General features: G+C 38.8%; 1 protein-coding gene across 1 annotated transcript; it reads left to right on the forward strand.

The window, feature by feature from the left end:
- The first annotated feature begins 1,587 nt into the window (after positions 1-1,587).
- Positions 1,588-11,079, forward strand: LOC117288468 (homeobox protein HB1-like). The gene is made up of 2 exons (XM_033769346.1): positions 1,588-2,191; positions 9,807-11,079. The coding sequence occupies exons 1-2, from the start codon at positions 1,684-1,686 to the stop codon at positions 10,130-10,132; spliced, it is 834 nt and encodes a 277-aa protein (XP_033625237.1). The 5' UTR covers positions 1,588-1,683; the 3' UTR covers positions 10,133-11,079.
- The last annotated feature ends 766 nt before the right edge of the window (positions 11,080-11,845 follow it).

Here is an 11,845-nt window from a genome sequence, read left to right on the forward strand (position 1 = left end):
GTAAGTTTGATGTTAATTTGTGATCTTCACGATTTTGTTTTCTTACCAATTCTGTAACTGCCTTTAACCAATGACGTGTAGTATTTATAGGAACAGAGAGGATGTGGTGGTATATACAGTAACCGGAACTACGCGATTTGATTTTTGTAGGGGTGGGGAGAAATTAAACGGTTTTCCAAATGGTGTTATTGTTTTTAGTGGCAATAAAAAAGTGAACCCACATTAATTAATTAATTCCACGAATATTGTTTGGGTTGGATGTGGGCGGGGGGGCGTAGAGGGCGTAGTTTAACTTACATCAAATTCTTTTAGGGTTTTTAGGGTTTTAAAGGGAGATGGGAGGGAGGGAACGAGGGAATAATTTGGGGTAATTTTTAGTCCGAGATGGAAAATGATTCAGCCAAGTAAAAAAAAAACTACCGGTAGCCTACACCTTTCAATTGGCCTTTTTTCCTCAGCAGAAATTGTTAGAAGATCTCATTTTGTTTCTTGTTTTTAATTTTGTTTCAAGAAGAAAAGAGGCAGACTCAAATTAGTTTGGCATTGTAGTATATTTAGACGTTTAAAGTACTGGTGGGCTAAATAAATCGTCGAAATATTGGTGCAATTGTAACGCGAACAACATTATACTGTATTTGTGAATTGCCACTTTCAGAGGGGGGGGGGGGGGGGTGAACGATGGACTATGTTTTATTTATGTTCACTTAAACCATCCATGTTATCAAAACACTGTTGCGTCAGACCAAGTTTGGTCATGTATCCATTCGAGGGAAACGTGAAGGGGTTGGGGTTGGGTTGGGGTTGGGGTGGTGGTGAACAAACAGACAGGCAAACACCCCAACAACTCCACACTATTCTCGTCCAGATTGCATCTTTCAAAAGCATCGCACCAATCTCATTGCTCCTTGAGACTTCTGTCTCTTTCATTTTGTATTCGTCTCTGACTTAACACAAGTGTGCTAATCCCTTAATCACATCAAAAACGTTTATGGCTCCGCAGCACGCCTTCCAAAAACACAATATCATGCAAACCGTCATAATAAACTTGTAATTACAAGACTAGCTACATGCCGACTGGGTTTATAATTGGCTCAAATTGGGTTTCGGGTCCTAGTCGTCACAGGATCTCATTACAGGTTCTGAATACACCGGGTTGGAGAGGTGGGCGATTGATAACAAAATGACTAGGGATGCCCTTTTGTGTACAAACAAAGCATGATACATGCTACTGGTGTAATATCACAACGTTTTTTCCTTCCGATAGTTCGTCCATGGTTCGTCCCACTGCCGAGTTTGGCTTTTACGTTGGTGACCTCGGGCCGGAGCGGCCTGGGCGGTACCAGAAAGAAGCATGCCGATAGTCAACATTGGGTTTAATTAATATTACAGTGTTCTCTGATGGCTATGGGGAACCACGCGTACTCAACCAACTGAATAGAACACCAGTGCTTCCGAAGCAGCAGGTACGGGCATTCTGATTGGCTGATCTCGTGTATCAGTCGTCAATGGGAAATGGAAGTCCAGTAGTTGAAATAAATGGAGCTAATGTGGTTGTATCACATAACGCCACTGTAAAAGGTTCTGACAGGCAAACCCCGCTACTGTCTGCAATAGCCGTTATATTACTCCATATTATTTTGTTTATCAACACCACGCTTGTTATAGGCGAGCGTTGTGTCAAACATGAATTCCAGTTCGTATTTTGTCAACACTCTTTTCTCCAAGTACCAGCCGGGCGAGGGGTTTTACCCATCAGGGTACGAACTACCATCTTGTGCTTTTAGTAAAAACCAAAAGAGTGCTTATAGTACGGGAAACATCAGCGGTACCATGAATGGAGTCTCAGCCAGCCATCACCAGCAACCGCCCGGGTATTTCACTCCGGCGACCACCAGCGGTACCTACCACGGCTCGTACGAACCCCACAGTACAAACACACCGAGTAACATGTACGGGACGTTGAACCAGAGCGCAGCGTCACCGATTACTTCGTGGGATGCTAGGCTCGCATCTTACGGCACCTCATGGCCGGGAAACACGGCCGAGATTGACGCTTCGTATAACTTGAAAGAACACTCTGGTGCGATGGGTGTCTTTTCACAAAGTGCTCAGTCAGATGTACTCAATAATAACTGTCATAATTCAGCGGTATCGGGAGGCAATTCAAATTTCCCGTGGATGAACGTTACAGGTATGTAAATCATTTATCAATCAAATCATAATAAACATAATCTATATTTCTCCGTATGTCATAAACACAACAAAATACCTATACAGTGTCAGCTGTATTTGCGACTGTAACACCGTATCATGGTGAACACTAAAGTGGTATTCACACGACAGAAATTTAACTGGGGTCCCTTGCTTAATTTTAGCATTGCTGTAAGCAATGTTAAACAATATTTTGCACGAGAACTTTGACAGTAGAAACAATTGCTGTCCTTTCACACAAGGTACATTTTGTAAATTTTCACAACCATGTTACAATTTAGCAAGATTTAATTTAAATTGCCATCGTGTGAAAGGGGCTTAAGTCAGCTTGATAATGTACTCTAAATATGGATTTTCCTTCTCGTTTTGTAAATCTCATAAATGATGAATACATAATAACATCATGATGATACGTGCACCGATGGAACGTGGAATACTGCTTGCTTTACCATCGTATACATTTTAGTCGAGAGGACAAAAATTTTACACCACATTTTTTGTCCCCTATAAATTTACTCAATTTTGCATGTCTGTCTCTCATAATCCTTTCAAAAGTAATGCAAATATTACAAACACATGAATCTAAACTCTACTAACCCTGTTTGGAAATGCTCCCAGGGACACCGTGTTTTGGTTATGAACTTTGGAAACTACATTATCAGACATTTTTTTTAAGTGTTGGATGAATTGCAATGCAATGAGTTGTCTGTGAAGTATCAAGATCTGTGCCAACTTTTTGAAGAATAAGCATGGAGGTTAAAGTAACTGTCACATTGGGCACCGACGTCTTGCACGAATGATAGAAAAATCACATTCACGATAAGTCAATAATGATGAGAATATTTGAATAACGCGCAAAAGCTCAGTTGTTTTGGTGGAGACAAATTAATTTACTATACACAATCTGACTTGATTAAAGTATCTAGACAGCTTTGGTAATATTGTTAAAGACCAGTCTTATCACTTTGTGTATCTCAAAATATTTACAAAATAACAAAACTGTGAAAAGTTGAAATCAATTGGTCGTCGGAGTTGCTGCGAGATAATATAGCCTAATGGAAGAAAAAAACACCATTGTGACAAAAAGTTGTGTGCTTTCAGATGCTTGTTTTCGAGACCAATCAATTTAAATATTTTACTGAGAAATTACTTCTTTCTCAAAAACTACGTTACTTCCGAGGGAGCCGTTTTTCACAATGTGTTACACTATCAACAGCTCCCCATTGCTCGTTACCAAGTAAGTTGTTTTGCTAACAAATATTTTGTGTAATTACCAATAGTGTCCAGTGCTCTTAAAAAAAACAAGTTAATACAGCATAACATGTACCACCGGCGTAAAGGTAAGAGTTTTAATTAAAAAAAATATCATGATGCAAGTTTAGCATAATTAAATTGTTACAGTAACCGCCTCTATATAGACTACCGGGTAATCGCAGGGTTTAGTGGAGGGAAATGGTCGTGGGTTCACATCCCGAGTTGCATTACCTGTTAAACATGTTTCACAGGATTTGAGACATGTCGTAAGGCTAAAGTCAAACAATAAACCAAAAAGTAATTATCGACACATGCTATATTATGCCAACGTAAAGATATTTTCAACAGCGTTGTAAAATAAAATACATGTTATTCCAAACGCAACATGGTATACAGATGATTAGTACCACTGAGAAATATGCCTGTAAGAACAATATATCTTACACTTGTTACATTGCTGTATTATTTTCTTCAAAATCTTAGTTATCAGAAAGATTTAAGGTTATGTAACATACTGGAACACCGGAATGACTCAACCTGGACAAAAACAAAAAAAATTACAAAATAGGGTAGATATATAATCTTGGGTGAACTTGAAAAAAGGGGCTATGAGAAATGACAATGTTTGTTCTCTCTTATTGTTTTTTTTCAATTTGGCAGAAAGTGTCAACTTTCATTAGAATACGTGATCCAGACCATACCATATCAATGCTACATTTTCTAAGTCAACGTCTGTAATGGACACCTTAGCAGACGCCGGTCTTACAACCTGTGGTCGACTTGAGCAAAACACACACAACCAAAACAACAAACCACACTCTAGTTCTATATATGAAAACTCGTCCATGATTAATAATAACGAGGTTGTAAAACTCTATGAGTTTATTTCCAATGAATCTGTTGACTTATTCTAGCATAATACCTGTCGATTGACAAACATTCTTACTTCCCTCTCGTGGGTGGGCCCCTCAGCCTCTCTCCCCCACCATTTCTTGTTGAATGACTTCGCGCAACATTTTTACGACTCCATAAAATAACACATGATTAACCTTGTCTATACGGAGGCCGTCAGTGAAATAAGTAGCGACTGGCCCTGCTATGCCGAGAGAAATATGGACTGCGAATGGTTTGAGATATTATCATTGATTTACCAGAAAAAGAGGGTTTTTAAAAATCGTAGAAAGTGAAATTGACTCTACAGTGATTTGTCTCTGTAATGAATAAGCTTTGGACGACCAAAGTACATGTAGGCCTACATTACAAAAAACAATATCAGCAAACATTACATGAGTTTTGCAAGGTGCCTCACTCAATATTTGCTTGCCAAAGAAATTTGTCAAGCAGTATTTTCTTCTTAGCAGCTTTATTGAAATTGTGCCCTGGGTTCTGCTAAAAATTAACGAGAGGCAATGACGTGGCCCAGCCGGTGTTGTTGCTGACAACAATTTTTTTTCTTCGGCTCATTAGAATTGCCAATGTCGTAGTGCTTTTTAGAGTGGACATGCTTTTTTCTAAATTGATTTAAAAAAATGAACCCTGAAAATAAATATCAGGAACAATGTTTGGTTTACCCCACAAATTGCGCCCGATGTCCTGCCAGAAGTAGTATGCAACATAATACAAGATCCACATTCCACAAGATCTACTCAAAATGTCTCTGATTTGTCAAAAATGAAAAGGCCCTTTTCTAGCAAGGGTCCTCGATAAAATGTAGCGTGAATGTAAAACCTTAAGAAAAATATACCTCGTATGAAAGGACTACAATTGATGTACTGTTCATGGTCCTGTACAAAATCTTCTCGAACATAAATTCCACAACAATTTTCTGTATTGTCATGCCAAACGACAATCATCTTATACGTGGGAAACTTTGTGCGAGTTGATAATGTTCAATCTTCAATTAATCATTCAATTAATCAGCGGGCATTAAATATCCGTGGCCTAAAGAGGTGCTTAGCAAAGTGAAGGAACAATTTCAAACAAAAGAGTTGACTGTAGTTCCCAGAAGACAAAAAAAAGCAAATAAGCCTTTTCAGTTTAGAAATATTTTTGCCGTGCTTAGCAAGTTATTGTGCTATTTATGAAATTGGGCCCTGCTTGATTTCTACTTTGTGAGTTGGGTGTTATGCCTACCTCCATGGTGTATGGCACAGAGGTGCCCCACAATGTAGAGGAAAGGAACGCTCTTAAACCATAGATACCGTATTCAAATTAAACAATAATGAACCTAAGATCCGGTCTAGCTTTTCGAACGGAACCTCCTTCGGTCGGAACATTTTAAAAATCAATCAACAGTCGTTTAACCTATGGTCTACAGAACTTAACAACATTATGCCAAGTATACTAATATCAACTATTGCGCAGTGTTTACATAAGTCAAAACCCCATCCAGCTCGTAATCGGTTTACCGGATATATTTGTCACTGTGGTTAAAACCACGGTAATCATTACGTAGTGATTAGCGGAGGCCAGTTAAATAGACGTGTCCTTTTAGAGTCACTGTGACACAATCACTGTAATAGCTTGACGAACGGATTCAATGATCCGATTTGTGAGTCAATTAAAACAACTCAATTTAGGTTCTTGAGAGTTTTGTTTACTTGGTTTAAGTTTTTTAGTTTCTTGATGAAACTGATGTTGAAAGGTTGATTTTGGTATTGGAATTTTGGCATTCATGGATGGTTAACACAATTTTCTTCCTGTACTATGTGTTACTGAAAGAAGCATTGTTTTTCAAATTTAACTCTCGATTACAAACACACAACGTTATATGAGGCATCTGAAAGCACACACATTTTGTGCAACATTTTTGATTTTTCTTTCAGTATTCTCTTGCAATTTCGATGACCAATTGAGCCCTAATTTTCACAGATTTGTTATTATGCAGATTTTGGGATAAGTCAGAATATAAGTCTTTGACAGTTTTACAATTTACCAAAGGTGTCTAAAGCCTTTATGAGAACATGTCTAGGAAGTTTTGGTACTGGTGTAATCTTAATAATTAGTAAGCTTTGTTAATGACAGGATTTTTTTTTCGATAATGAAGACGGGACGGACCTTATTTTCAAACAGATGGGACCGGTAAAGACCCCCGTATACCGGTCAACAAGTCAGTCTTTCTCCCCAAAATACACTTCAAACAGTCTAGATAAGTGTTTACTTGATAACTGCAATAAAACAATATGCAAGTGTTTCAACCGTTGGCTCACAGTCTACATGAAGTACCAAAGCTCGGCGCCACGTCCAGAAATATGAACAAGTCCGTAAATTTGGGGAGATTTGTTAATGGAACGGAGAGACCCAGTCGTTTGTTGAGGGGAACTTGAAGAAAAGAGTTTCGATTCTTCGATTGTTTTCTAGTGGATAAGTTTGCTGAAGTTAAACTGAATAGGGCTTGTGTCTGATCCTCTGGAAAATTTATTTCCAGTTTGAGAGAAGAGGTCCCATTATAAAGTTGAATGTTTGGTGTTTTGGGCTATGGAGAAGGCGTCTGGGTACCATCAATCAATTACTGACTATTAACACCATTCTACCATAGGGCAAGGGGTAGGCTATTGTGCTGGTTAGGGAGGGCCAGTTTTAAATTGAATTGGTAATGTTTCAAAAACTCCCTCAAGATTAGGTGTTATGTTAAACATTGCAGTAATGTAGACTTGAGACGACTATTTTATTGCATTTAAGTTGTGAATATGTTGAACGAATTAAGTGGTTGAGTTATGGCAACCGTAATAGCTTTGACCTTATCAGCTATATTTTTGTTATTTTGAGCAAAATCTGCAAGCTATATTCTGAGATAGCCAATACAACATGGAACGAATAAGACATTCAAATATATACCTTACTTGTAGTACAATTTGATTCAAGTACTGGAGTCTGACGCAGCAGTTAAATGAACACGTTGCCTTGGATCGGTCGAGTTGGTCTCTGAAGAGCGTTTTCAACCGTTTGTTATTAAATGCATAATGGTTGGAAATATGTTTTTAAAGTAGAATACAATGATCCTCACAAATTTGCCTCGAAATTGCGTGGTTTTTACTTGGCAAACTAACACGGTCGGCCATTTATGGGAGTCAAACATTTGACTCTCATAAATAGCCGACCGTGTTAGTCGACGAGGTAAAATGAAAACCACGCAATTTTGAGTGATACTTGTGTGGATCATTATATTCTACTTTTAAAATATCTTTCTGATAATATATGCATTTTATTACAAACGGTTACAAACGCTTTTCAAAGACCAACTGGACTGACCCAAGACAACGTGTTCCTTTAAGCATTTTGACACGAGTACATATTCATATCAAAATTATTTGACATTATGGAACAATATTGTTATTGTCAATAATCGTTACTTTGTTATTCAGACACTATCTACAATATAAGCAAAACAGAAAACAAAACATCTGAAATCACTCTTAACTGATACGAACAGCATGCCGTGAAAAAAACATTTCATATTTAATAGATAATCGTTTACAATAATAATTGTCTATGGGAGTTCCATAATATCATCAGACAAAACAAAACTTATGTAAACCATATCTCATATCCTGACGTCAATAATAAAAAAGCTAGACAAACTTTGCCAACAACCGCACCACCGTGTTGATAAACCCGTTTCCGATGGGTCAGGGAGGCCTAGACATCAGGGCTATCGCACCGGGGCTCCCCTGCCTGATCCTGGGCAGACATGGACCGTCAAGAGTGGCGCGGTGGATGTCCCGTTATAATGTTACACTGATCATTGCCGGTGGAAGTACAGCATGAAATATAATACAACATAAACCATTATATGAAGGAACAATCTTTTCAAATAAATGCAATATTCTCCTGAAGACGAGCAGAGTATACGGTTCGAAACGTCGAGACCGAACCGGCTCTTTTAAAAATGCAATAATATTATTCAAAAATAAAATAAAAAAATAAAATGAAATATTCCCTATTATCACTGAAGGTAACGGTCTATACTCTCAACTGATTTAGGCTATCTCAACCCACCACGGGTAACCCCCTTCAAATCACAGTCTGTTAGAATGTAGGCAATATGTCATCCTCTATGAGCCTGGCTGGAGTGGTAAACAGGACTAGTAAACAGCATCATATACTACCTTCCCGACAGTTATCGGAATAAAACTAAATTAATTTGGAAGTAAATGAGTGAGAAGAGCCATACATTTATTTATTTTGTTTGACTTAACACCCAATAGCAGAATTAGCGCCATTGGAATGATGAGTAGGAAAGAAGAAGAAGGGGGGGGGGGGGGAAGGGGGAAACCCACACAATAAGGGAGTGACTGAAGCTCCGGTCTGAGATGGGGTTCGAACCTGCACATAATTGAAAGGCAGGGAACAAAACCATTGAGTTAACTTGATCTCCAGACTAAAACTGGATTTGTATGTTTATTTAGAAAGATTGTTTCAATTTTAACTCAATGGTTCACTTTACGTATATCAAAACAGCATAGACGTAATGCCAACACGAAACTGTCGTCAATCTGGGCTTGGTTTTAAAGTTGCGTTCCGTCAAACCGGCTTTAAAAGAAAACACATCCAACTCAAACAGCTCATCACTTATTATTGAAAGAGTTGTTGATTGAAGACTACACAACAACCAACCCGTGCTAATGACAATCACCGCAGTACAAATATAAATGTCATTCATAAAGACGTGTTGGTTCGCACCTTGAGGGTAGACTAGACCATCAATCACTCCTTAATGAATCTATGTACACCAGACTAAATTGATTAATGTTACGGGCACTCCAGTAATATTAGTCGCATTTCGAGTCGGTAATAATATTACAGTGGATCCTCAATTCCAGTACAGTGATGTTGGTTTGGAGTAACAGAGGTGTTCATATGATCTGAATGAGTTGATTGATCGCAGAACAAAGACACGGACCGACATAAATCCTTCTATGATCAGTCTGATTTTATTGTCGAAGAAAACAAAAATGCCACCATTTACACGTAGGCTACGTAGCGAAATTATAAATCTCATCTCGCTGTTGTCAAAATTGAAGTCATTTAATATTTATCGGTAAAGCACCAAATTGGCATGCCAAGTGCGTATCTCTGGACACATAGAGTTTGAAGTCTAACGTTGTAGGGTATGAAGTTTTGCATGAGGTTTGCAGTAGCACAATTTTAAGTCTCTTTTGAGTAGTGTTAAGTTTTGCTCTTTAAGTGTACCTGAAAATCAAATTTAAGACAGTGTAAGGGGCTTCCTATGAATGTCGAAACATATTCGTTCATATGTTCTCCAGTTATTTCTCCATATCCCAAACCATTTCACGACCATGTTTTAACCGTGTGTTTTTATTATATCATTGACTATGCAGGAACAGTCACAGGGATGGATGTTGGACGGAAGCGATGTCGCCAGACCTACACCCGATACCAGACCCTAGAACTGGAGAAGGAATTCCACTACAACCGTTACCTCACAAGAAGAAGACGGATCGAGCTGTCGCATCAACTCGGACTCACAGAAAGACAGATCAAAATATGGTTTCAGAACAGACGGATGAAGTACAAGAAAGAGAACAAGAAAGACGCCGGGAGCATGGAGGATGCGAAGGAGGGGTCTGATGGGGACGTGGGGAGCGCAACCACCCTCCCCGGGACTGAGGACAGTGGGGGTGTTCACGAGGGAAAGGAGAAATGATCAAATCAGTTGATTAAGACTTGATTTGTCTCTAGGAAGAGGCTTTAATAATTCACTGTCGTTCTACCTCAACATGGGGTGGTCTTCAGACTTTACTGTAATTAAGGGAGATAGCTGCATCAGTACTGACTCACAATCTTTAAGATTCGGAGTTGAACGGAGAAAAATGACTAGAGTGAGATTTGAGCCAACGACCTCCGGATTAGCGTGCCGGCACTCGACCAACTGAGCTATCCAGCCTTAATTAGTAGCGGTCTCCCTGTTTTGTCAGTATCTTTGTTCTTTGAGTTGAGATCACAATGCTTTAAAGGCTACTACAATCCATAAAAACGTCGTTGACTGTAATTGAATGGCAACTGGTATCTGGACATGAACGATATTTTTTACCATGAAGTCAATGTATTTAATTACTTATACCGTTTTACTGATTGTACTGTATAACCCTTAATAGGCCTTAGACCTCCGACGCAGCTGTTTTTGTTTTCCCAAAAGCATCCAGTGGTTTTAGTTTAAGTGTGGAACAAGTTAAATAGCCTGACTCTTGATGCATCAGAAACATTACATTCTAAAAACGCCTTGGTCAGACTTGACTTGGGTTATGAGTCTCAGGGTGCCAGACACAATTATGAGTCAGGCTGAACCGGACACTGGTAAAAAACAACAACATAATTTAAACACAGATTCTGCGTACGTTTGACCCTTTTCTGGGTCCTTTTGATAAAGATTCCGGGTAATCCTGACCAAGAAATGTGTCGTGTCCCAAGCAACCCGGAACCCTTGCCAATAATTGACCCGGGATTTCGACAGTGCATACAATAGTATATGCTGCAGTATGAATCTGACAAAGTGGTGTATAGTGAAAGCTACGCTCGGTCGAGATGATAATAATATATAAGTAGCTATATTGTTTTGCAAACTTGCGAATACAGCCGTGTATAATTCTCTTGGGGGGGGGGGGGGATTTGACTCTAAAAAGAACCGTTGGTGTCAAGCTTAGCAGGTTCGTTCTAACAGGACAACTGGCATGTTGAACTAGTTTAAGATGTGGTCAACCTCAGAAAACACCACTCAATGTGTTCGCTAAATCAACAGGGAATAATTTTATCAAAATGAATGCCTTGCTTATCAATACCTCACACTGTCTCTAAAATGAACAAAATCAGGACCTTTAAACTTTTAAATTTTCTCGCGGTCGTTCCAACTGTAGTCATGGTAAGCCCCTTACACCATCTTAAACTTGATTTCCAAGTAGACAAATTAAGCCCAATATGTGTTCATTTCACTCAACGGAAAGCAATATTTTCACATTTTTCTTCAAAACCTGGACTATAGTTTGGAGCAGTCATTTCTAGATACAACAATACAAAAGAGTGTTCATTTGGTAAGGACCGATTTGAAATACGTGTACCACCAGTGTGTGTATTGGTTCTAGTTTCATTGAAACTTAAATATTAAATAATGTTGATACAGCACTTGAAAATACACATTCTCGATAATTTAAAATATCAATGTTTTTAACCAATTGCATAACTTGCCTATGAGTTCGTATAATATGGATATAAAGCATCGTGCTTAATTCCACATCAATAATGTTATCTTTGATCAGGTCATTCTCAATGGATGTGATTATGTGATTACCCCCCACCCCCACCCCCCTCCTCATTTTCACAAAGTCCGGGACGTGAGAACGGGGAGACAGCCGGTCGAGCCACA

Source organism: Asterias rubens, chromosome 3, assembly GCF_902459465.1.
Source record: "Asterias rubens chromosome 3, eAstRub1.3, whole genome shotgun sequence".
Taxonomy (NCBI): domain Eukaryota; kingdom Metazoa; phylum Echinodermata; class Asteroidea; order Forcipulatida; family Asteriidae; genus Asterias; species Asterias rubens.

Coding starts and splice junctions, on each gene's coding strand:
- LOC117288468 (XM_033769346.1), top strand. CDS start 1,684: ATGAATTCCAGTTCGTATTTTGTCAACACTCTTTTCTCCAAGTACCAG. Junction 2,192..9,806: donor CCCGTGGATGAACGTTACAG/GTATGTAAATCA, acceptor TTGACTATGCAG/GAACAGTCACAGGGATGGAT.